We start from the raw sequence: 26,704 nt of genomic DNA on the forward strand, positions 1-26,704 counted from the left end.
ACGACATCCTGACGGAGCTCTCCACCAATCGGTTTCCCTACCGCGCCTTTCGGACCTCAGAAGATCCAGGATGTTGGCCTTAGCCCACAGTGCCATGAGAGATCACCTTGAGTTCTACTGGAATGTTTCTTTTTCTTTTTCCTTTTTTTTTTTTGTTGTTGTAAAGATGATCATGAACGTTCAAATTCATTGAGCGTTTCAACTGGGTGAGGGTGTGAACAAACCCTGTTTGAATGGCATAATCGAATTGAACGCTTACTAGGTTGAAAGTTCCCGGCCTGGGAAGTTCGAATTTAATGTCTGAATAGAATGTTTATATCGAATATTGAATGCCCGACAAGTAAATTTAATTAATTAACATATTTGAATTTTCAATTTTGTTTGAACTTCGTATCCAACCGCCGATAACACCACCCTTTTTAATTTTTAAAGGTTTTAAATCAATAATTGAAGGTTTAACCTTATTAATCGAATGTTTTAAATGACTATGCCTATGTTTGGAGTGCATGATTGAATTAAACCATTTACATTAAAATTGATTAAAATTAAATTAAAAGGCTACATGAACGTTTCAATCGCAGGTGGAATGCTTGTAATATATGTTCATATTTTTGAATAAAAATTTATCAGTTGAATTTTTGCGGCGTTAGAAACCTACCCTTGAGAGGAGCTTACGTGGCCCTGAAAAGTACGAAGTTCACTATTCGAATATCTGACAAAGAGATTACAAAAGATCAGCTCTGCGAAGGTACATGCAAGATTCAAGAAGAAACCCCGGAGGTACAGATCAAGCAAAATTCGAAAAGGAGAAAGTTCGGTTTGAATACAATCCAAGTGAGAAACTCCAACTACGCTGCAAGGCGAAATTTCGAGAAAGTTTCAAAATCTTAAACGCTAAATCCCCTCATAACATGATCCAACAAGGAAGAGTCCCTCCCATTTTGGCACTTCTAGTGCCATTGTTAATGGTAAAGGCGTCAATAGCCTCTAAAGGATACACTGCTGCTGTTTACGAACACGCCACTGTCTTCAAATTAGGCGTTCAAACACGCAGCCAAGCTCTTGAAGTCATGAAGGAAAATATAGCAGTCTTCCAAGAAAAGTCTCGCCTCGCGAAAGAGAAAGGAGCAGACATTATCGTTTTTCCCGAAGATGGCTTATATGGATTTAAGTTTACACGCGATGAGATATATCTGTATTTGGATGACATTCCGAACCCACCTAGTCTCGCCAAGAGTTGGAATCCATGCACAGAACCAGATCGTTTCAAGAACACAGAGGTTACACATATACTCAGTTGCATGGCGCGCAACTTTTCAATCGCGGTGGTTGCAAACATGGGAGATGTGAAGTACTGTAATAAGACTTCGGACCCTTACTGCCCTGATGATGGAAGGTACCAGTTCAACACCGATGTTGCATTTGACACAGATGGCACGCTGCTTGCAAGGTACCGCAAAATGCATCTTTTTAGCATCGAGAAAACTTATTTTAATACTCCACGTCAACCAGAGGTCGTTACATTTACGACTTCATTTGGCGTCACATTTGGTGTGTTCACATGCTTTGACCTTCTCTTCTATGATCCTGCTATTGTGCTGGGCGAGAGTGTTAGCAATATTGTATTTCCCACCGCTTGGATGGATGGCCTTCCCACCTTGATTTCAGTCGGGATACAGCAGGGATGGTCAAGGGGTCTTTCAGTCAATTTTCTCGCTGCCAACCAGCATTTTCCACAATACAAAATGACAGGAAGCGGAATATACTCAAGAGGCGACGCATTACAGTACATCCATGACATGCAAACTTCTGAGGGACATCTTTTGGTGGCTCGCGTGCCAAACGCAGATTTGCCAAAAGATAATTTCCGTGAAAAAAGTGCAGAATCAAAGTTAGATCAGTCCAGCGATGAAACATTCACCTCTCAAGTTAGGGACGATCCTTACACATTTGTAAAGCTCAGCGGGGCTCATGGCACTGTCTCCGTCTGTACCCCTGGTCTTTGCTGTCAAGCAAATTACTCCACAGCCAGTGAAAGCCCTTTTGGAAATGAGATGTTTGCCTTTGGAGCCTTCAATGGTCATCACAAGTACCCCGGAGGATACTACATTCAGGCCTGCATTTTACTTAAATGCGCAAGTATGGAGGAACAATCCTGTGGCAGTTCAACTACAACATCATCAACCATTTTCAAGTCGTTTGCTATTGAGGGAAATTTCTCCACTGAAACGTACGTGTATCCTGAGGTTATTTTAAGTGATTTGCAGATAATCTCAGGAAAGGAAACTGAGTACTCTGGACATAAAATGGTTGTGAGCTCATTTAACAAGCCATTGCTGTCTGCCATGTTATTTGGTCGCACATATGCCTTAGATTCTTCTACATCCGTTATACGGCGCCGTACTCTCCTGCAGCAAAAATTGCAGTTGGGAAAACGTCGTGTGGTAAAGCACGTAAAATAGTCTTAACAGTGACTGCGGTTGTTGTAGAAATCTAAAGTTTAGTGGAAGCCTTCCGCTATCGAGCATTCTATCCCCCGGCCAGGATGGGGGACTGGGGCGGGGTTGGGGGGGGGGGGGGGGTGAAGGCTTCCTAGTAATAGGCTAATGTAATGGGGATATGCCGCTGGATAGGGTCTTGTTTCACGACTAGATTGACTATAGTGGGGTTGCATTTTAAATAGTCACTAGGATGGGGTTGCACGTTTTCGGGATTTTGGGGGTAAGAAAATTCCCGGCAGGTAGGGGCTAGTAAGGATTTAATAATGGGAAGATTCGCGTTGTTAATCTCTTCTACATTCAATTTAACAAATGTGTTACTTCGTTTAGCTAGGATGAACAATTTAAAAGGCTTTATAAGTTAGATGCATGAATAGAAAGTGACTAAGTAGGGATGGCGAAAATCATTTGCTCATAGGCGACTAAGGTGGCGTCAAAAAAGGAAGAAAAAGATGGCGCCATTGGCCACAGTAGACTGTAATGTGAGTCAGCTTTCAGACCTTTATGGACCAGTGTTTTACCATATGTCATAATTTTCCTTGCCGAGACACAGGAACTCCCATGGGAAACTGGTGGACATGCTTTTGGTGGCCTTGATTAGGGGTATAAATTGTATAGTTTGATCATTAGGGTGTTCTAGTTTAGGACAGAACGCCAGGGTTTTTGCCCATCGAGGTACCTTGTACCGTTTCACTTGGAAAAAAGTATATGATAAAAAAATTCTACAATTTTAGCTGAAAATTTACAAAAGTGACGCGAGAAACATAAATGATTAATACCTTTCGTACGCCTTCACCAAGAATACTAAGAATGGTTCGTGGAGACCACCAATTTATGAGCAGATTAAGAAGAGCCAACTTTTGTAAATTTTCAGCTAAAATTGTCCTTCGAAAATGAAGGTAACAGATTTCTACTATATAAAATAATGTTTATTTTATGCAATGAATGAAAAGCATTACGTCAAAATTAATTCGTGGGCAGTCCATCTTAGCAATCCACATTGAAAAATTCGGACCACTAAGGGAACCAATCAGAATTCTCCTTTCTTTTGCGGACCAGTTCAGCCATATAATAAATGTAATTACTGAATAGCTTATTATAGTTCACTGCATTTTTGCTCACATGCTATATGCCAGTTAGTAATTTGTATTGATCACAGTGGCAGTGTCAATCTTTGCAAATCTGGAGAGTTCTATACTGAGTCAATAATAATGATACTTGGGGTTGAAGGGTGGTAATTAGCCTGGTGGGGGTACTCCCATATAAAAAGAACGGGAGTGCTTATCGGAAATTTTGAAAAGAAACCCTAAGGGTTACCAAGATCCTGTTTTGTCTGTGTGGCTTAATTTTTTTTTCACCCCTAAGAGGTACCAATTCTCAATCAGCACACATCAAATGACATCGAGTCTTTTCGGCTCAATACCCGAAAGGTATCGTGAAATCTCCCGCTGTGGACCTCCCTAAGAGACACCAAAACCCCTTTTTAACCCCTAAAAGGTACGACAAGCACCCCCGTCCTTTTTATATAGGAGTCCCCCCGGGAGGTAATTAGTCCCAGTGGAGTGCACTGGGGCCATCAGGTGTACCTTGCGAATGCTGGGAAATGCACACGGTGTCATAGGCTCTGCCACCAAGTCCTAACCCTGGTAATGGTTGTGACAATGGCAAGGCAGGTATCTGACGCTTTTAGGAATAATGGGATATAGTGGCTCAGGGAAGGCCACCCTGACAGAAAACCCTGGCCCTCCAGGCTGGGTGTTGGTCATGGGGCCAATCTCCCTGTCCCACAAAAATGATTGATTACGGAAAATGATATTTCTTCCCAGCCCAATATCCCCAGGGGGTTATGGCTAAAAGAGAAGAGAAAGGGAATTATATTATGATACTTAATGTGTATTTAGTAAAGTTGTCAAATTATTAGACTGTTATTTCGAGCTGTTTTAAAACTGAATTCAAAGGGAGAGCTGGGCTAAGTGGTAACTTAAATTTTAAATTTTCAAGAAATATTATACTCAATTTACAGACAGAAGAACATACATTGTATTGTGGTTATTCCATTCATCCAATGAATTATATACACAGGCAATGAGATTTTAATCCTGGGATTTCTAGAGGGTTCAGAGAAGACCCAGTCAAACTTCATGGTCAGTCTTTGGTATGTAATTTCATGTGAAAAAAGTAAATGCTAGTGTCGTAAGTTATGTTAGTATTGTAAGCAGAGTTAGTATCATATAAGTCATGCAATGATATGGTAAGTAAGGCAGGCTATTGTCAACTAGTGAGTAATGTCAGTACTCTAAGTAGACACTGGTTAGCAATGCTGCTGTTGTAAGCAGTGTATATCAATAAGTGGGGTTAATATTGTAAACATAATAATAAAAAAATTAAAAACATGATAATCAGTCCAGTAAATTTTATGTGAGATTCTTTCAGTTCATCCTTCCTAGATCAGGTTTTTCATATCAGAAATGAGTTGGGTTCTTTGTTTTATTTTGTTTTTATTTTTTCTATTTGTCTTTTTCTCCTACTAAATTAAAGCTATGGGCATTTTGGTAACAACTTGAAATGTTCCTGAGGTATAGCAGTCAAAATTATATTTCAGACAGAGTGTCAATTCTGCAAAAGAGGAACTGAGTAAACTGCCTCTTAGGGACATTTTGATTCTTTCAACACTGATTGTTAATCACACTTCATATCAACTTCATTATTAATAATGAAAAATACACTACTCATTTCCACCTTATTAGTTAGGACATAATTAGAAAATGTAGTCAGTTTGGAACAAAGCAGTCTTCTTTTAGTTCATTAAAAAGAAATGTGATGTCAAACGTTCAAGAAAACAAGTTTATTTTTGTGTTAAACTTGCCAAGACTTAACTTAATAGCTACTTTAGAAACATGTTGTCCATTACAATACAACTTTTTCTTCCCCAACACAAGACAAAAGTTGATCCCTATATTCCATGATATCTCCGTAATGACCGGATAAAGATAAAATGTCATTGTTCCTCTTAGCTTCATGGTGAAAATCAGGAGTTTTCAGTTCGTACCATCTGGGTTTGGGACCACGGATTCTTTCAAGTTCCTCCACGCATTTCTTTTTAAGGAGTCTTTCCTCCTCTAAACCCAGTCTGTCTAACCGTAATCTAGCCAGTTCTTCCTGATAAGGTGTAGCCAAGGCACTGATTGTTCTTGAAGATAACATTTGATTCTCTGCATCCCTAAAAAGTGACAAATCAAAGTCCCTGACGGGCGTTTTCCTGATATTTTCACTTGGATCACTTGTAACATTTCCTTCCATAGATGACCTCAACACGGAAGCTTTTAATGGCTGTCTTTGCGCAATTTTCTCGATGTCAACTGCTGGACTTGCTGTGCGATGAACTGGCTTTATAAACCAGCTATCTGAATTATAACTACTGTTAAGAAATGCATCAGTTGTACTGGGCTTATCGTGCAACCTGGCAAGCTCTTCCTCTGGGCCATCAGAAAATTCGGACAAATCCAAGGCTAAATCATTGGGATCAAACTCTTCGTCAGATGTTTGCAAGTCTTGAAAGCTTACTGACTGACGGGAAGGTGTTCTTGTACTCTTATGTAACAGTCCTGAAGTGGATATAGTCATTTCAGAGTTGGTTCTGTAGTTCTGTGGTTTCATTCTGAACAATAAAAAAAAAACATAGAAATTATTTCCATGACAGGTTTTATACAAGAGTGCCACATTATTGGATAATTGCAAATCATTTGAAAAATACTAGTGCATAAGATTTTCAATGGCATGTCAAGCAATGTCATAGCCACAGCAACCCAGGTATTATGATTATCAGTTGAGTAAGGTGCGACGAAAGTTTGGTCACCATGTTTTAATGTGAAAATCGTGTTGTTGTCACTGGCAACTGGTTCCGTTTCCAGTGGCAACTTGTCTCCCTATGGTGTCATTGGCAGCAAAGTGCGCCAAACTGTAGGTGACGCGACAGGTGACACAAGGCTGTTGACATAATTTGTTTTCAATGGAAACAAGTTAAATTGCTTGTGACAACACCATAATTTTAAGACCAAAATTTTGTCACCAAGCTTTTGTCGCGCCTTACTCAACTGATGGTCGTAGTAGGTGCACTCATTAGTATGCATGTATTAGTGACAGGGAGATGTGAAACCCTTTCTTGAGTTGAGAAAGAGGTAGAAATTTTGTGTCAGCTCTTTTGGTGAGAGATTTTAGTAAGGACTTTTTAGGGTTGATCACAAAGCATAACCCAAGGCTCATTTATGTCAGTTTCATTCAGAAAAATAAATTACAATTAAACAGTGTGCGTGCAAATAAAGAGGAGACCTTCAGTTACGAGCCACTGGACTTTAACCTAGAAGGATATTTTGAGGGTCGAACAATTTATTCCATTGTCACCTTCCATACATGGCAATCAAATACGTGGTAACAATGAGGGGTAGAAAAGGAAAAAATATCGCCATTGCAACTTCCAAAGAGTCGACCCAGGTATTGCTTGTTGCAGTCATGCATGAAATGTAAAAATGATGAACTTTTTACACGCAAAAACTTCATTTTTACCTTCAAACACAACACATAGCTTTTGAAGGCTTTTTTGTCCAAGCCACAACGTTACAAAGAACGCTTTTTACATGCTTTAAGGTTGATTACCTGACTGGTGTTCGTCGACCTCGCAGTATGAAGTCTTCGTCTGGGTTTCGCTTTCTTGTTCCTCTGGAAGGCAGAGGTCGTAAATTATAAAATGAATCCTTCTCTGAGGGTCTTTTCTTTGCCATGCTGCTGATGAACATTTTGCTTTGTGGTTAAAAAGTATGAAAATCCACAGCTGGAAACAACAGAGAAAATTCCACTGGAATCCACAACAAACTGAACGAGCGCTTTCGTTGGCTTAGCAACCAAGCTGTGGAACCAGGCTTCGCGCTGCAAGAAGGCTTGGCGTGTTAGGGACGAACTATCCTGTGACGTCACACAGGTAAGACTCAGGGGCGAGTTGTTCAAAGCCCGATTAAGTATTAGCGAGAATTGATCGGTAATTTTTCGGTGAGGTTTTCTATTTACATTGTTTGTCCTTCAGTTTTGAGTTTGAGTAACCTCAAACTACACAAAACATAAATAGTCAAAAACGTTTTTATGCAAGAAAAAATACTTCTTCGGTTAACTTTTAAACCAGGGTTAACGTCAACCGGCTTTCGAACAACCCGGCCCAGGTTTACGGAAAAGAAAAGCGTTCACACAGGAATGTGTTACCACGTCGATTTACAGTCGTGAGTAGTCGAGAACGCAAAGACTAATCCCATCCAAGAAAAAAACAGAGCGAGGAACAGCTTTGTCAAACCCAAGCGTTCGTGGATGGTAAATTTAGTTGGAAGGGAGGGGAACGGGGGCGGGGGGGGGGGGGGGGAGTGGATTCACAACCTTCCACCTGCCGTATCCTGCTCTCCCGCTTCCCCTACCTTTATCTCCCGACTCCCGCCCTTGTTCCTCTTGCTCCTGTCCTCTGTAAATAAGGAGGCTCAAAACACAACCTAGTCATTTTGCTCGGCGCAATCCTTAAGCGTTTCTTTTCCTTTTTTCCTTTGTTTCCAGCCTTGCTCCTCTTACTCACGTTTTTTGAGAGCTTAAGCGACAACATTTCATGATCTGTGACGTAACCATCGTAAAGCGGTTTCCAATTTTACCGGAAGTAAGCCTCATTTTTTTTTAACCCAAGGGCAAGTTTTCGTTTCTCAGTCGGTCCAGAAGTCTCAAAAATAAGCTAAATGTAAGTCAAATTACATTTTGGGTTCTTGTTTTTGACAGTGTTTTAACGCTTAATAAATGATTCCCGCCTTCCTAGAACTCCCGCTTCCCCGACGCCCTTTTGTCTCCCGCTTCTCGCCCTTTCGTCTCCCGCCTCCCGCCCCGGTCCCCTGTAGGATCGCTCAGAGGACCATTTCAATTCCACTACTCCGCACCGTGGAACTCGGTTTGGCATACAATAATTGCCCTTTCAGTGAACTCTTTCTAAGGCAAACACTTTCACCGACAAGCTCTAGGTCTTTGCCGTTAGTGTAAGGTAAGTACGTGGATAGAAAAACCTGTAACTGGAAATTAAATCTCAACATCATAAGAAATGAGACCTTTATTGTGAAAAATGAAATGTTTCACTAATCACAAGCATGGGTAAAGAAAACGGAAATTGAAGTATATTACAAGTCATCGCAGGCTATTTAGCGGAAGTTCTGACTATGGTAATTCAACCGGTTTTCCTGTCTTCCTTCCATCATCGGTAAAGCGTGAGAAGAATGAGGCGAACCAATGGCCCGTCTCCCCTTCTTGTTTTCGCGGCTTCGTCACCAATATGCCGTTTGTATGTTGTCACGTGCACCTCCCTAACAAAACTGGCATCTATTCCGGCTACCTTGTTGCAACAATTCATTCGTCTTGGGTATCCTTCTTCCATATCTCATAAAACGTCCATCTTCATAAAATGAAACAAAGACATTAAGGAAAATCACAATCAATCAATCAATCAATCAATCAATCAATCAATCAATCAATCAGTCAATCAATCAATCAGTCAATCAATCAATCAATCAATCAATAACAAAAAAAACCCCAAAACATAAAACAGCTATTCAAGTTAAAAGTAATAGAACTTAATTTTCGTTGTTTGTATCTAACTGGTCGAGATAGCGCAGATAATTAACGATAATATTTTTTGATTAGTCAGTGAAAGTCAAACTATTTTTCCTCTTCTCTCCCTGGACAAAACAATACGGAAAAGAAATGAACTGAAAGCAGGCAGAGAAAACATGTTTGTTTTAAAAATTTGCGATTTGCGGCCATCTTTCTAGAAAAATCAAATCGTTAAAAAATAACGCTGATGATCAAGCTCAGATGCTAGCTATCATTAAAAAGTAGATTGTAAAAGAATGCAAAGGATACAATTCTAAGAAGGATGGGACAAAAGCAAAATCTTTCCTGAACTCCACTGGACAATACAGTTTTGCCAGCTGCTCTTCGTACAGACTTAAACTTTCTCTCATATTAGGTCCATTTCCACCCTAAAAGGAAAAACAAAATAGTAAGATAACGTGATAATTTAGCCTAGCGATAAAGGAGTGGTGAGAACGAGAGATAGGAATGCAACATAACGTAACAAAACTGTCAATTTTACTGGTTTCCAAGGAAACAGCCGATGTTCATCCAGCTTCACTGAAGCTCGATGGACGTCAAATTAGGTGCTTTACGTTAACGCACCCAATTTCAGTTGTCATTGAATTTCTTGGATTCTTTGTCACGTACTTTTAGTCACGGACACGTGGATTCTTGATTTATGTACTCAAACTTACTTGCACAAAATACTTTCCATGTGGAGAGAGAAGACGAATTGAAAGGTCCTGGATTTCCCTTTGAAACTCCAAGTACGAACCTACAAACCACACAAAATTGTTTTAGTAACTTTATAGTGGAATCCCGATTTTCATCACCCTCTATTTCTCGTATTTCCCAATAACTCGAACCAAAAGTAGCTTCCTTTGCATTTGTTTCACCATAATTTACTCTCGATATCTCAGCCGAAAACCCGATTTCTTCAGCTAATTAAAAACCCGAGCCAAATACACGTTGCTGGCAAAAAGTGCGGGGAAGTGTAGGGGAGAATCGCGATTGGTTTGGTTTTACTTGGGATTGGATGAGAAAGTGGCGCGAGATTTTTTTAACCAATCATAAAGCGCAGTTATGCGAAACTATTGCGAATTTCTTTCGATCCTCAAGTGAAAACCGCTCTAATTATTGACTCTAACAGCAATTTGGTGTGATCGTGGTTTAAGACTTACTATACTTACCGTCCTGTTCTTCTGATCTTATAACGATGTCAGTAAGATCGTTAATCACGAAATCAAACGTCTTTTTTTCCCTTACAAATTCTCGCATGACTTTGGCGCAGTCATCAATTATAATCTGTGACGAGAAAATATGGAAAAAGCACCATATTAAATTAATTACGAGAAATTTGTGCATGGCAGTGACCAGGTTCAAGATGTTGAGAAGAAAAGATCGTATCTCCTTTGGAGCTCGTATAACAAAATCATCAACAATAACAACAACAGCAGCAAGGGAAATTTTCGTCGAGTGTCTGTAGCCGTTGGAGTTGCCACTTACCTCGTAATTTTTGCCCCGTAAATTGTCGAGCGAATCACCACAAATTGCTCTGAGATGCTTTCTTGAGGCATCAATGACACCCTTGTCAATTTGTTAAGCTGTTAAAGAATGGTGCGCGTAACAAACAGAATAACACAATGTACGATAAAAGAACTCGTGTAGCTCGGTCACAAAGTTAAGATCTGATTCGCAACCTACACCATTTAAAAGGTTCTTTCTAACTGACCAAATTAACGAAGTAAAAGATAAAAATCGTAAAATTTCACTAGCCCTAAGAACAAAAGGGGTGCAGTTTAAATGAAGATACAGGTGTTAAAGTGGTGCAGAACAACTGTGCTGGTGTTCTGAGAAATTAATGCCGTACAAAATTAAATGACGCACGGTACGTTAATTTGGCAAAAATGAGCGAAAGTTGTTTTTCAGGCTTTGCCTTGTTTAGTCGCAAAATGAATAGCCCATGCTCGCTCCACATGATTATATCTGAGAGTATATTTGAGTAAGGAATTCCCTTTCTTAAAAACCACTCGATCACCTTATTTTTTGGTTTGTTTTAAAAGGATATCTCAACCATAACAACAGACCTCGGGTTTTCCTTTAATAACTCATGAAGCACTCCCCCGTCACCTCCCCCCAAGATAAGAACACTTTTGTCTTTGTAGTCCGCCCTGCCGTTTCCCATGAGAGCCTGCGTGTAAACGAGGTCGCTCTCAGCAATCACTGTTGAACAAGACAAGAGAAAGTTCTACGATTCAGTATACAAACTACAGTTCTAGAAGGGATCGGGAGAGGAGTATTGTGGACATTCACATGTAGTTGCCAGAAATAATTGTAGGTTTTTCGTTTTTATAAATTGTCACTGCTTACCATCTTAGGAGAAAAAGACTTGATAGAAAAGATAGGGGTTCTTCTACTATCACCTCATAGAAATCTCGAGCTCATAATCGAATTGTTAAGTAGATAGTGAGTAGCCTAGCAGTGCGCGCTTGTTAACAAAATAGCGGCACTTCTTTGGGTTATTGAAGTGTCTGTGAAAAGGACTTAGAGAAAGTTTTGAACGACTAGTAGGTTTATACTGAAATAATTAGATTCTTCGCTCTCGATTTGTATGCGTGATATTTGACTTGAGCTAACCCCTCGCCAGCTCTTACGTGATAAAAATCTCGAGCTCAAAATTAATAAATAAAGTACTAAAAAAAAGAACAACAAAACAAAACAAAAAAGTATCGAGCTCAGAATCTAATTGAAAAAGGACGAAAAGGCCGAGCGATGAGAGAAAATTTGCCACGTCAAGAACAGTGTAGATTGGATGATGAGTCGATAAAGGGCTAGTATAATTTTGACTTACTTTCTATCTCATCCAGGATAAGCATATTGCCAAACTGAGGTGAATGGATAACCTGAATATGTTGATATGGTGAGTGCTCACTGGAAACAACTCTGAAAGCGAAAAAAAACAGGGGGTAGAAGAAAAAAAAATGAAATGAACTAAGTAAAATTACATTAAAAGCGACTTTAAAAGTGGCAACAAGTGACGACTGACTGAAGCGGGCTCAAAGAGCGGAATATATAAGAAATAAAAATTAATCACTTTATGTAAGTTTCGAGGTGTTTAGCACTGCTGTACCAATATAGTGGAAGGAAGGCGGATTTGAAACCAGGACCTACGGATTAAAAATCCGACACCCTAACCATTTTGCCACACTTCCTCTTACTATTTTCACAATGACCGCAATTTTACAGTTTTGATATCGTTTCGAAGTTGTTTTAAGTGCGGCGAGTGTGTATAAAAGACGCGATGTCTTGATCTTCTCGATATTAAAACATATTCGTGGCCTCGCGGCTAAACTTTCTCAGGAGGAAAAGTGACACTGAAACTTTCTGTCCGTCCTCTATGGCCTCGCCTTCTTCTGCTTGTCACTGAATTCACGAGGAACGGCAAATAATCTGTTCGTTTGATTACCTGTCGAAGTCATACTCTATAATCCTATCGTCAGTTGTTTCGCGATAGCAACGGATCGCTCGTCCCCGTGTGATTGGAAGAATGTACCTCGCTATCGAACACGACAGGCTCGTGTTCATACGATCACGCAGCTCTACTATATCCTAGACGGAGGGAAAAAAAGTAAGGCAACAAACATAAATGCTATCATAGTTAGAATGAAAAAATAAAAAAAATTCGCAAAGTAAAGGCCTGCCTGGCATAACCCCCTAGCCTCTTCCAGGCGTTCAGTTAATTGGGGCGCAGCGCAAAGAAAGCGTTTTTTATTTTTTCGCGCGCTGTTTCTTTCCCACTGCACCCCAACTAACTGAACGCCTGGATGCTAGGCAACTTATCGCGTCCCAATGGCGTGACAACTTTTGGAAACCTATGAAGTGCTCGTGCTATTACTTGGTTGGATGAGACAAACTGTAACGTTACGAGTTCTTCAACAAAGGTTTGCCAAAAACAGTATATATTCCACCGACGCCCTTTAGGGGCTAAACGAGTTTTCATGTGGCTGGATAAGGCCTGAATGGCCGCTCATGAAATTGCAGGTCTTCATATAGCTTACCTTTTTGGTCCAAGTACGATACAAATCGCTCTTGTTATCACCAACGTATTGCACGATATCAAGGGTGACAAGGCCATCCGGGAATATCCGAACAGTACACTGCCTGCAATGTTGAACAAACTGACATGCATGATACTGCTTGTAAATTAATTTAATGTCAACTAGACGCATAACTGCGTCAAACTGCGTCAATACTCGGGCTTCTCTTATGGAAATAAACTTAGTTTACATGAATAGATATATCTGGGGATGGTCGTCTGCCAGTTGCCCAACAACAAAACCGCGAGAAGACTCAGTTTTTCTTGTGTGCATTTGAGCGGTCAAGAAATACTTTGGACGTTGAGTATCGATGGCAGAAGTATTTTTCAGACAAAATGGAAGAGATTTGCACGTACATTATATTAGCTTCAAAATAAAGAACGAATATAGAGGTAAGAGGATATTTGTATTGCGTTTATCCTGGCATATGCATTTGCTTCCGGGAGTTGATGTTCCTCAGGTAACCTGTTGTTTCGTCCCGTAACGAGTTCGCTACCTTTGAGGAAACCACAGCTAGTGGGAAAATGGGGGCTAAATCGCTACTGGCCGCTTAACAAGGGGCGGGGGGAAGCGGGGGAGGGGGGGGGGAGTTTAACAGGTCGCCGCTCAATAGGCCACTTTCGATATATTAATATTCTAGCATGGCTCCGAGACTTTCAGGACAAACTTTTATATTTGATGTCGTTGTCTTTGTATCCAAGTCTCTTTTGGGAATTGAGAGACAAAAGAAACTTTAAAAAAATTTCAATTTTGACCCGAAAGCCTCGGAGCCATGTTAGAATATTGATATATCGAACATGGTCCATAGAGGTTCCACTGTATATCTAAGTGTTCCGAAGATCGATTGGGGAGAGCGTCACAGAATGTAGACGTGTGTTGCGAAGCTCCGTAAACCGGACAATTTTCTACCGTGTTTAAACGTCCATGGAAAAATTATTTATTACTCCAAAAAGGAAAAGTAGCCATCGCAGTAATTTGGAGCCGTCACCAGAAAATAAAAGACTGATAGAGTCAAATTCTCCGCTTAAGATATCGAGTGACGAAGAACGAGGTCATGGAAGTACTCGGACCCAAAATAGACTGAGTGTTATCGAAGCTATCCAACCTGGAAACAAAAATGGAAGAACTGAACGTAGCAGTCGAAGGACTACAAAGCAAGGTAACGTCTTTGGAGATAGAAGTAGATTCAGTAAAAACTAAACAGAACCTTAGGCGATAACTTCACTTCGTTGGAGAAAAGTTCTGTATTCGTTGACGAACAAGTACAAGAATTGATAGCTAAGACTTATAAAAACAATGACGACGTCAGCGATACAAGCAGAAAACTGCTATACTTGGAGGCCTACAGTTGACGTGAAAATCCGAAATTTAAAGGCATCCCCGAAACTTTCGCATCGAGCGAAGGAGATGGAGCTATTCAACGGGGCGAAGTGTCCACCGAAAATACAAAAGGGGTGCTAACTGAGTTCTTAGAAAGAGTTCTGGGAATAGAAGGTGCACAGAGCATTGAATATCAACGAGTACACCGAATGAGCAAGCCGAGAAAGGAAAATGGAAGAGAAAGATCATCATTGCGCGTTTCCTAAGGTTTTCGGACAGAGAACGGGTGCTCAAATGCGGACGGAAACACAGGATACAAGAAATCCACGAGATGCGAAAGCTCCAAATGGAGAAGTTGAAGAATGCCAGGAAGGATGGTAAACCTACATATTTTAGTGGATCGGAGCCCGACAAACTTTACGTCAACGGTAAATAGGTCAAAATGTAAAATGTAATAAGTTTATCTGGGTTAACGTTGCTATCATGATTATTCATTTTCTCCAGAAAATGCTAATTCAAGAAGTAGTAGAAAATTCCTGCTATATTTGATACTTTGTACTTTATCCGTTATGCGTATTTTTATTTCTATCGCGTAAGCGTAATTAATTAACCATGTAATTGTTTCAATCGCTCTTGTAATTGTGCTTTAAGTAACAATAAAATGTTAAAAAGAAAAATAAATATCTAAGTGTTCCTGCTTCGCCGGCCCCAGGCTTCACGCTTTTGGTCATGATCAGGAAGGATGGTAAACGTGCAAGTTTTAGTGGATCGGAGCCCGACAAACTTTACATCAACGGTAAATACGTCAAAATGTAAAATGTAATAAGTTTATCTGGGTTAATGCTGCTATCATGATTATTCATTTTCTCCAGAAAATGCTAATTCAAGAAGTAGTAGGAAATTTCTGCGCGTGGGACACGTGCGCTAAAACGCAAGGGGGTGGGGCTGGGCAAAGGTCAAAATGAGTTCCCTTCGCGGTCCTCTAGCGCTCCTCGCTCGTATCGCTCGCGCGCTCGAAGAAACTAGCTCGTAGCAAAAAAAAAAAAAAAATTATAATAAATACGTCTGTGGACAGACTAAGATTGTGAGACAGTGAACCATCAAGTTCTGCACTCCCTGGGAACGAGGCATTGGTTCGTCACTTGTGACTTACGTTTCAGTCTTATCGAAGAACAAGAGCATAGTATTGGGCCTGGGTTGAGAAATGGAGTCCTCTGTACCAAACGTTTTCTGTAGCTCTTCTGTGACCTTCCTTTTCAGATATGTCATCATTTTGTCGTCGAGTGGCGCGGGAAGGGTGACATTGAAGTCGAGAAGTGTCTGCTTAACTGACATCTTTATTTGGTTGCTGTTGGTTTCTGTGTAGGAAAATAACGTTAATTTTGATAAATAAACAGTTAAAAGAAAGAAAAAGCAGACGCAAATTATTGATAGAATTAAGTAAGAATGTTATAAAGGATTGCTTACATTCAAATTAAAGGATTTTTAGATAACTTTCGGTTTTTAATCCTGTTTAAATCTTTAGCGCGTATAATTTTTTATTTTATTTCTAGCGTATTTTATTGTAAGCAGGTTACATTTGTAGCTATTAGTCTTTAGAAGAGCCAATTTTTATTGTAAATTTGCTCATGAAACCGTTATTATTTAATGTTATTTATTGTTATATTGCTTATTTATATCCAAAACAAAGGCTAGCTACTGAAAGTTGGCCAATCCAGGGAATTTCACGATACATATAATTGAGCTGGACGGCGGATCAATTGGTTTTACAGTTTTCTTTTTACGCTAAAATATTGATATTCTAATTTTAGGTAATTATTTTTTTTAATTACCAGTGTAATTGGTGTAAAGGATATGCGTCGATTTCTTTTTTTTTTCGGACAAATTGGGTATTTTGGAGTAAACAGTCACTGTTATGTGACTGAGATAACTTCTTAGAGTGTCGCAGCATTCCTGATTTTCTACAGATTTGAATGAGATCTATTATTTTGTATTAGTATTATGAAGTTTGGGAGCAGTCATTCTTGAAAAATTATTTTCATCGCGGCTTTAAGTTCTGTTCGCGTTCAGCTTTTGCTCGCTAAATGCGGAAACCACCAGTTGATTAAATACATTGTAAAATAAACAAAGCGTCGATTTGAAGGACTTTCCTTTAGACAATGTTCTTTTTGGGGGTTCGTTTGGCTCATTTGCTCCTTGACGGGACAGGTTAGCCTAGCTCTTTTGCTCCACTGCCGAGCAAGAAAAACAAGCCAAATTAAACCAGTCTCTAAATGAATAGTCCATAGATACACCGGTATAATGTTTGTTATTTTCAAGTTCTAACATCCACTACCGAGCCACCGTAAACGAGCAAATAAATATAAAGACAAAAGGGCGTAACACCCTCAATGTTTATTTCTTATTCTTACATCCCGGCCAGGCCAAATGAGCCATTAAATAAAACTACTTAAAAAGCGGATCATGTACTGTGACACCTGACTCCCACTCTAATCATTATAGGGACCTTTAGATTGCGATGCTAACAAGACTGATCGGGTACAACTGCAGTTTGACTTTCGCATTTTAATTCTATTGCTTTCCCAGAGCCTTCACTCCTCCTTGCTGAGGTGTCACGCGATTTGTGTGGATAGCAATTATTAAATGCAAACGCACAGGGTTCGAAAAGTCACACCCATACTTAATCTCTTACTTGGACTCCTTACCCAGGTAATGAGCATCTTAGTGAAGGTGACCCTCTTCAAGGTAACAACTATAAATATGTTGGTTTTCTGAGTCTGAAGATTTTCTTGCCTAATCTTCAGTCTGTTGTAAGCCAGAGTAATTAAAGTATAATATTGTTCTCATTTCCTAATTAATTACAGGCACGAAGAACGGTTTGTTTGAACTTCGCTAACAGCAACAACTATTTCTAGTAAAGAGGGTATCCTTTATAATATTAAAACGCGAATAAGTTTAAAAACAAAACTCCCCTGTTAACTTGTTTTAGCGTCGATTATAATTTCCAACTCGTGTTCTTGCTTTAGTTAAAAGCCAGCTGGCCTTTTAAATTCCGAGATAGCGAGGTTAGCTGACAACAAAATCTTACGAAGTAGCACTAACAAGAATGTGCGATCTACACAGCGGATTCTCAGTTTTCGACTAGCTTAAAGTAAACAGCTGAAGAAGGCTTCGACAAATGTACCACTACCTCGAGCAGACCAAATGTATGATTCGGACCGATTCGCCTTACTTTTTAAGGGTTACTATGTTAAGTAGCCAATACTCACAAGAAACGATTCTGAATAACGTAGGATTACGCTTTGTGACTGAGAAAAAGGCTTTTCTTTGTGAAATAATGCAGTTGTCAGGAATTAATAGTGTTTTTATCCGTTCCGCGCGACTCTTAGCTGACCACCGAAAAGTTTGCCCCTCTATTTTCCCGGGAATTTTGAACCAATAATGTTTTCTTGAACTTCCAGCCGATTTGCGTCCAGTAGGGTAAACGAAGACATGGGTTTGAAAAAGTTTGCAGGTGGAGGCACGTTCCCCATTTCTATCCACGTGGTCTTGTGCTGGCAGCATGCTACTTGTGAAACGGAAGGTTTCACGGCTCGGCACATGTGCGCTACAAGGTTTATCCACTGGATTCCATCGTTCATGTAACAATCGAGCAAGCTAAGGACTCTTGCGGGAAATATAATTTGCGAAATTAAAACGCGGCGATATTCACTGTAAAAGTTATATTTGCTCATTAGAATTCCGTGTGAGTGTTGCGACACCCAGAGAACCAGCCAACCATTGTTTATGTATCAATCGGATTTGACAAGTGCGTTTGTTCAGAGAAATCCTTAGAACTTAATAACAATTAAATTCGATGTTAACGCTAAATTCGACATTTTTTGAGAGCTAGTTCTGATGTGAAATTTCGGCATCTGTTATTCTGCTTGCGCGCACATTATAGCCGGAATTACTTATGCTTCAGATACTTTATGTTCACTTCAGAGCTGACCGGCCGCTCACGGATTTTTTCTGAGGAGAAGAGGGCAGTTTGTTCTCACGTTAGGTAATACGTTTCAACACGGTCTCCAAACGTGTGCATGCAAGGTGTTGATTGCAAAGCATGACGCAAGAAATGCCTTGCTTATGCGAAAATAGGAAAAGTCAATCGTTATTTCATTTGTGAAGAAACAAATAGCTGGAACAATTGAGTAGTCCGCTTTTGAGCAAATCTTATGTTTCGAATTAGTTCGGAAATGGAACATACACGAAAAGCCAAAATAAAAAAGAATTATCGAGACACGTGCCGTGGATTACGTAAGGCTTTAATTTATTCGGTCTCTGTTATTTTTTATTGTAATCTACCCTGTTCTTTTCAATCGTCTTTACAATTTAATACCTTCTCCCGCTAAAGGAAAACATACCTGGTGTTCTGCGAGTAAAATTCGTGATCGACTGATCACTCATGTTCAGTACTGTCGAGTAGATTCCATCGGAAAAGAGAACTTTCTATTCGTTGTCGATCGGAAAATTACATCTCATTGGCTATTAGCTGGATATAAAGCCTGTCGGATCGATCGATTCGTCGAACGGACACGACCCGAAACCTGGATGTCGTCGATCGGAAAATCGCATCTCATTAGTGACAACAGACCCCGGCAGTCCAACGTTGTTGATTCGACCGATTCGTTCGATTCGTCGAATGGACACGACCGCGAAACGTGGATGTTGTCGATCGGAAAATCGCATCTCATTAGTAACAACAGACCCGGCGGTCCAACGTTGTCGATTCGTTCACAGGTTATTATAACGAAAGCACTGTGAAAGAGGACATAAACACATGAATACTCCTCGTTCTAAAAACACCAAAGGTAGTATAAACGAAACATTGCATAGTCATTTACGCCGCTATAAGAAAAGCACGGTGAAAGAGTACATAAACACATGGATATTCCTCGTTCTAAAAACACCGGTGAAAGAGGACATAAACACATGAATATTCGTCGTTCTAAAAACACCAAAGGTAGTATAAACGAAACATTGCATAGTCATTTACGTCGCTATAAGAAAAGCACGGTGAAAGAGTACATCAACACATGAATATTCCTCGTTCTAAAAACACCGGTGAAAGAGGACATAAATACATGAATATTCCTCGTTCTAAAAACACCAAAGGTAGTATAAACGAAACATTGCATGGTCATTTACTACGATTATCAGTTGAGTAAGGCGGGACGAAAGTATGGTCACCAAGTTTTAACGTAAAAATCGTGTTGTTGTCACGGGCAACTTACCTCGTTTCCGTTGGTAACAATATCAGCAGCCGTTGGTCGCCTGTCGCGTCGCCTACAATTTCGCGCGCTTTGCTGCCAATTGACGTCAAAGGCGGACAAGTTGCCAACGGATACGGAGCTCGTTGCTCGTGACAACAACACAATTTTTACGTTAAAACTTGGTGACCATACTTTCGTCCCGCCTTACTCAACTGATAATCGTAGTAAGCACGGTGAAAGAGGACATAAACAGATGCATTTTGCATGGTCATTTACGCCGCTAACATATCCTTAGTATATCGCAAAAATACTCTTATCGATGAATCAATGATTGACAATCGACAAAACGCCGCTATAACAAAAGCACAGTGGAAGAGGACATAATAAAGATATGAATATTCCTCGTTCTAGAAACACCAAAGGCAGTATAAAGCCAAACATAACAAGTTTTCTATCGCAATGACCCTACCGTGAACCGACCGATGACAACGTATGACAATCGGAGTAAATTTCTGGTACGTTTCGAATTTTTTGTCTACATCAACCTTGACCACCTCACGTTAATATGTTTCGTGGCGGGGCTTTAAAAATAAACCCCAATAAAGTGTACATTTTCTGAAAGCTAAATAAATGAAGAATTCGATTACGTTTTTTCTTTTTTCGAAAACATAAAAGTTTTCTAAATTTTGCGCAGCGAAGCGATATTTACCCTTTCTTTTTTTTCAAGTTCGTTTATAGCCACGATTATGGCCGCAACGTGTTTAACATCGCAAATGATTCGTTACACATTACCTTTCAAAAGGGTGTCTCCGATTTCTCAAAGATCGCTTCGTTTTCTTTTTATACCACCCTAAAGTTTGATGTTCGAAAGCTTGTGATATCCTTTAACAAAACAAGTTTTTAACGAGGTCGAAATTCAAAAGTCTGAGACACCCTCTTGTAGGGCAGCTATTTGGGAACATCTACTCGACAGTATTGGACAACCCTCGTGACCGCACAATGCAACAATGCGTAAATCTCAATTACTCAGGACTAGACACAGTTACGTCTTGGGGACCTATTTTCTGATTGTGGTTATCCTCCATGTTGACAAAAAATTAGAATTAAATTCCCTATTTTCAATTAAGTGCAAGCTCTAGTAATAATGTATGCATGGTCAACCATTCATCTAGGGCTGATGTTGCATTTCGTTTTCAAATTTACATGAAGAAGTTTGTAGTGTGAAAATATTAAAAATGATACGAAATGTTTTCAAATTCATCGGATTTGCGTGTACAGGGTCTAAAACACGTATTCTATCGTTCATTTGGGGGGGGGGGCACTCCCTTATCGAAAGGACAGGGATGCTAATTGGAAATGTTAAAAGAAACCCTTAATTATGTGAGCCGCCAATTAATGGTTTAATAAGTTACAGTAGAAATAGTATTTATAAGAATATTATTAATTTCAATTGGTTCTGCTCGTAGCATTTGTACGGTAATTATAATTGGAGGGCAATCAGGTGGGTGTCTAATTACAAATATCAAATTACAAATTCTGTAACTGGATACCTGTATTTGGACTCCTATGCCATTAATGTGTCAATCATGTTCACTTAAATGGGATCTCTCCTGCTGTTTTCCTACTGTTAATTGGCTCATAATTTCATAACAGTCCAATTACGATTACTAATAGTAATAGTGTAATAGTGCATTCAACAACAAAACGAGGAAAACAAATTCACTTAATTTCTCAATTTATTCTTTAATTAAATTTACGAATAAGTCGAGTTGTCAGTCTTGAGTCTTAACTTACAACACATTTCCTAACTATTACAAAAATCTAAGTAGAATATGAAATATATATAACGGCCATTACTATGCAGGTCATGCAACTAGTCCCAATTTACAGAGAGTACTTTATAAGAAGGCTAAGTCCACAGTACCAATTTGTTATCATGCATAGAAACATTCAAATTATTCCCCAACTGTTATCAGTTAAGTAAAAAGTGAAATAGCTATGATCATCTTAAAAACTTCCTTTTTATTGGTCAATAATACTTATCTAAGACAAGCCTATTTGATGAAACCTTCTTTATAACATGTCTGCCATATCAACCAGTGTATAACAGATATCTGGTTACTTCAGGTATGCTATGGCCACAATTGAAACATACAAAACTTGTTGCAAACATAAACTTTTTCAATCTGCATCAACAGCAGAGTTCAGTTAAAAACACTGCCCTGTGCTATGTACGTGGTTCATGACAGAAGTGCCATTCTATAATTGGAATGCTTTTAAACAAATATAGAAGCCGTTAAATTCAATATGCACATTTAAACAGCTTTTACTCGCTGCCATAGTTTTAAAATTAAAAAATCTACTTTTGTCATGACACACTAGAGTTTTTGGCTGATCTATTTTTGATAAAATCACTGATTGCTGTCTTCTACTCATGCCGAATACTTGGACACAAAATTATGGGATTGGCAATTTGGCACTAATGGCACTCTAAACGTCATAAAACACAATCTGCCAAATCGAAGACAACATCGTTAACTTTATCATTCTTTTATGGCTCTGGAAATTTTCAGCTCAATCATCTCAATACAGCCAAGATACAAATGTTTTAAAAAATGTATGACCGGCAAAATTTGCCTAATGAATTTATTCATGCTGTTGTCTCCCACAACCTTTTTTCAACATTGAGGTTATAATCATTAGTTATTTATTTTATGATACTTCACCTCATAGTTTTTTCCTTGCCTTGTACCCCTTTCAGCTAAGATTTTAATTATGACTGTATCAATTTCTTCAGTGGTTTCAGCTGCACCATCTTCGTCATCTCTAAACTTGGTTGCATGGTCATTGTGTTCTGTGCAGTAACGAGATCCCTTTTTTGGTGTATTTTGGCAACCTATAATAATATATAAGGGTACATTATTCAATTGGTACTATACATTTACAATCGCCTAATGACCCATGAGCAGGTCCGCAGAAACAGCAATTAAATGAATACCAGGCCATACCAAGCAAGCTGAGTTTGAAATAAAAAGCCAAAGTACCAATCTGAGGTTTCAGGAAATAATAACGCCCCTACCACAGAACTGATATCAGAAAACACCCCACTCCTTCACAAATTTTCATTTTTATAAAGAAAAATAACCGTCCCTACACTACTGAATTTCCAAACGTTCCTTTGAATATCCGTCACCCTCTCTAAAAAAACAATTCACAATTGTATGGAAATATACCATACAATTCAAATTTTAAAAAACAAATTTGCTGTAACTTACCACCCCACTTCTTAACAAATGCTTCATGAAAATGTGTTGTCACCACTTCAGCTAGCTCCTTTGTCATATGGTATACTCTGAATGGGAAGGCCATATTTTGCAATAACTTGTACTGCAGCAAATAACAAGAAACCTTCCTCCAACCTTCGTCTATCCATTACTGTCCTTTCTGCTAGTATTTGCCTCATCTCCAAAACCGTATCACTAAAAACACATCAACAACAAATTACAAGCAGCTGCTAATTAAGGAAATGCACTGCTTGTTCCTTATGCACTATGAATATCGAGTGCAAAATTCCCAAGAAAACATTTTCTCTTACAGTACTTAAATTTGTAATCTATATTTATAACCATTGTAACATAATATTCCCCATAACAAGTTTGCAAGGATAGAAAATAGTGGCAGAGAAAGATGCCTTTTTTATCCATTTGTCTGTATAGGAATGTTGATATAAGGTAACATAACTATCACAATGCGTGTGTTATAAGAACAAAATTAACAAATGATGTTATTTTGGTAGCCAATCCAGTTTAAAAAGATGAGAATTAATCCGTGTCGTGGTGATACTGTGTTTAAACGGATGAAAAATGATTTCAACTGAAATTGATTTAAATAATACCAATTCCCCCAACAGCATATTCAGCGTTAAAACTTAATTATGGCCTTCGAATTCCCAGCGACACAACTCGCCACATGAATTGGTAATATACAGAATCACAAGTGACAATAAACCATCACTTACCGTTCCATGCGTTTAGTTCCTTTAGAACCACTACTATTGTGCTCTTCAGCAGCTACGCTCTGTTTAATGTAACCAAAGCTCTGATTGTATGAAGTAGCAAATGTAGGGTACAGCACCAACAACGAGGAGACTGGCACACTGGCGCATTAAAGACATGTGGAAAGCGGTGTCTTCGGACGATATAAAAAATTCATTGTCCAAACAGCTAATATCTAAGTGTTTAATGGAATTTTCTGTCCAAAATCCATAGTGTTCATAAATTTTATACTTCCAGCAAAATTTTGTCACACGGCTTCCAAGATAACTTCCCCTTTCAGAGTGATAGATTGTCACAACGTGAACCTTCTTCTCAAGCACGGTGAGTGCTTTCATACATTTCCTGCACACCTGACGAGGATTAATCAAACCAGTAGCCAGTGGATGCCCAAAAGACACTGTAAAATCATTGAACATCTTGAACCGGGTAGTTGGCGACTATAGCAAACCAGGGCTCAATTGCGGCAAACTTGAGATCTCAGTTCCAAATATCGTCCCACTAATGAGATGCAATTTTCCGATCGACAACTCCACTTGTCGGATCGTCAATAAAATTCTCCATTCGACGAATCGAACGAATCGATCGAATCGACAAAGTTTCACCGGGGCCCTGCCACAACAATATCGTGAAATATTTTCTAAGTCCCACTAATGAGATGCAATTTTCCGATCGACAACTCCACTTGTCGGATCGTCAATAAAATTCTCCATTCGACGAATCGAACGAATCGATCGAATCGACAAAGTTTCACCGGGGCCCTGCCACAGCAATATCGTGAAATATTTTCTAAGTCCCACTAATGAGATGCAATTTTCCGATCGACAACTCCACTTGTCGGATCGTCAATAAAATTCTCCATTCGACGAATCGAACGAATCGATCGAATCGACAAAGTTTCACCGGGGCCCTGCCACAGCAATATCGTGAAATATTTTCTAAGTCCCACTAATGAGATGCAATTTTCCGATCGACAACTCCACTTGTCGGATCGTCAATAAAATTCTCCATTCGACGAATCGAACGAATCGAACGAATCGATCGAATCGACAAAGTTACACTGGGGCCCTGCCTGAATAACGTGGAATCTTTTGTAAGTCCCGCTAATGAGATGCAATTTTCCGATTGCCAACTCAACCTGTCGGATCGTCAATAACATTCTTCATTTGTCGAGTCGAACGATTCGTAAGATCCCTTTTTCCGATGGAATCTACTCGACAGTATTGGACAACCCTCAGAACACCAGTTCAGACCAGACAAGCGGCCGGTGTGACTGTTTTGTACGATCAAAATATATAGCGAAATGGGTGGGAGTACCGCAAAGTCGGTAACTATTTTCGTACAAAATATTGCGCCCAAATTCTACATTTGAGTTCAAACTGAACGTAACCTTACCTAGGCTCGATTTCCGCCGCTCTCTCGTATCCGGTCTACGTTCCTCCCCGAAAAGAGACTATCGTGAAAGCTGGACGCGTGAGCGTGAGCGGCAAACCATGCCTGTGACGTAGATTCTTAATTTAATTCACGCGGCGCTCTGGCCTGCGAACAGGCTGCCGGTTAGCCCGAACGTTGGCTATCTTTAAACGAAGGAACGGGGAACGGGGAACGGGGAACGGGGAACGGGGAATCGGAGAATCGAAGAATCGGGGAATGAAAATGAGGAACGAAAATGGCGAACGGGGAACGCGGAATCTTTAAAATGGGGAATCTTTAAAAGCGGGAATCTTTAAAATGAGGACTCTTTAACAGCGGGAATCTTTAAAATGGCGAATCTTTAAAAGCGGGAATCTTTGAAAGCGGGTGATTTCTTGTCAACCACTGTTTCGACTTTTCGTCCTTGTTCCTGGTTTTTGTGATAAAAACGGCTCCAAACGACCCTTCCGCTATCACATCTTGTCCGCCGAAATCATTCCACTTAAACTGTGGAAGACCTTCAAAGCGACCGATTCTTTCTTCTTTAAAGTGAATGCAATGGGCACTTTGAAATTGTCTTCGCATGACTGCATGGCGTGGAAAGAGGTATCATTAAGCACGCAATGACGGATTATACGCGAAATTCGCCGTCACATCGTTCGGGCATGGAGCATCGAATTACTTTATTGCTGGTTTTCAGTGTCGCGCCATTCAAAATAAATCAAAATAAAAATCAAAACAGTTCAAATGATAAAGTCCAGAATCTTAAGAGAAAGAAGGTAAATATGCAAAGACTTTCGCCAAGATTCAGGTCACAGCAATGTTTCTTACGCAAGATATGCGGAGAATTTTTTTACCCAAATTTATAGAGATTTTGATGGAGACGCCATGCTAGCGCACATCCGTCACAGTCCGGAGTTGAGATAAAGCCAGGCGGTTCGATTCTTTGGTCGGTCTAGCGGATCTCAAAGAGTGAGAATCGAGATTTGAACCGCTCCACTATCCCGCTAAACCGATGTGCTTTAATAGCGTGCAATAAAATTACAATAAATAAATTCCACAACTGTCTCTGTACCTGTTGAGTTGATACATGTGACAGAATAAATAGCTTCCGGTGGGAAACTGACAGAGTCTCGTTCACTTTTCAGTAGAGATTAGCGCTATTAAATATTCCCCACTTTAAAGATTTCCCGTTTTAAAGATTCCCGCTTTTAAAGATAACCCATTTTAAAGATTTCCGCTTCCAAAGATTCCCCATTGTAAAGATTCCCGCTTTTAAAGATTCCCTATTTTAAAGATTCTCCATTTTAAGTGTCATTGTCACTAGGGACCAGGCAGGGTCCACAGATCGAGGTCGGCCGATTCCCTCCAAACTCTCAGCATTTTTTCCCTATCAGATAAGATAACGACCGGCGGTATTTTTAGTAAGA

At 39.6% G+C, this 26,704-nt stretch overlaps 2 protein-coding genes, 1 long non-coding RNA gene and 1 pseudogene across 4 annotated transcripts; 1 reads left to right on the forward strand and 3 right to left on the reverse strand.

Annotated features, from left to right (window-relative positions):
* The first annotated feature begins 615 nt into the window (after positions 1-615).
* On the forward strand, positions 616-2,469 carry LOC145482599 (pantetheinase pseudogene; annotated as a pseudogene).
* A 2,649-nt stretch (positions 2,470-5,118) lies between these two features.
* LOC145482626 (uncharacterized) lies at positions 5,119-7,453 on the reverse strand. Its single transcript, XM_081461233.1, has 2 exons — positions 7,152-7,453; positions 5,119-6,156 (listed from the first exon to the last, which is right to left on the reverse strand). The coding sequence occupies exons 1-2, from the start codon at positions 7,289-7,291 to the stop codon at positions 5,406-5,408; spliced, it is 891 nt and encodes a 296-aa protein (XP_081317359.1). The 5' UTR covers positions 7,292-7,453; the 3' UTR covers positions 5,119-5,405.
* Positions 7,454-7,526: 73 nt separating this feature from the next.
* LOC145482612 (spermine synthase-like) lies at positions 7,527-25,466 on the reverse strand. Its single transcript, XM_081461217.1, has 11 exons — positions 25,257-25,466; positions 15,711-15,915; positions 13,199-13,301; positions 12,607-12,749; positions 11,992-12,083; positions 11,207-11,363; positions 10,647-10,734; positions 10,331-10,445; positions 9,836-9,915; positions 9,429-9,547; positions 7,527-8,961 (listed from the first exon to the last, which is right to left on the reverse strand). Exons 2-11 carry the CDS (start codon positions 15,890-15,892, stop codon positions 8,916-8,918), a joined length of 1,125 nt encoding a protein of 374 aa, XP_081317343.1. The 5' UTR covers positions 15,893-15,915; positions 25,257-25,466; the 3' UTR covers positions 7,527-8,915.
* LOC145482645 (uncharacterized) lies at positions 16,313-25,260 on the reverse strand. 2 transcript variants are annotated; one of them, XR_014048786.1, is made up of 3 exons: positions 23,828-25,260; positions 23,085-23,288; positions 16,313-22,705 (listed from the first exon to the last, which is right to left on the reverse strand). It is a non-coding gene; the product is annotated as an uncharacterized LOC145482645 (long non-coding RNA). The 2 variants fall into 2 exon arrangements; XR_014048785.1 differs by having other exon boundaries at positions 23,085-25,260.
* Positions 25,467-26,704: the final 1,238 nt, after the last annotated feature.

The sequence above is a fragment of the Orbicella franksi genome, chromosome 3 (assembly GCF_964199315.1).
Source record: "Orbicella franksi chromosome 3, jaOrbFran1.1, whole genome shotgun sequence".
Lineage (NCBI taxonomy): Eukaryota > Metazoa > Cnidaria > Anthozoa > Scleractinia > Merulinidae > Orbicella > Orbicella franksi.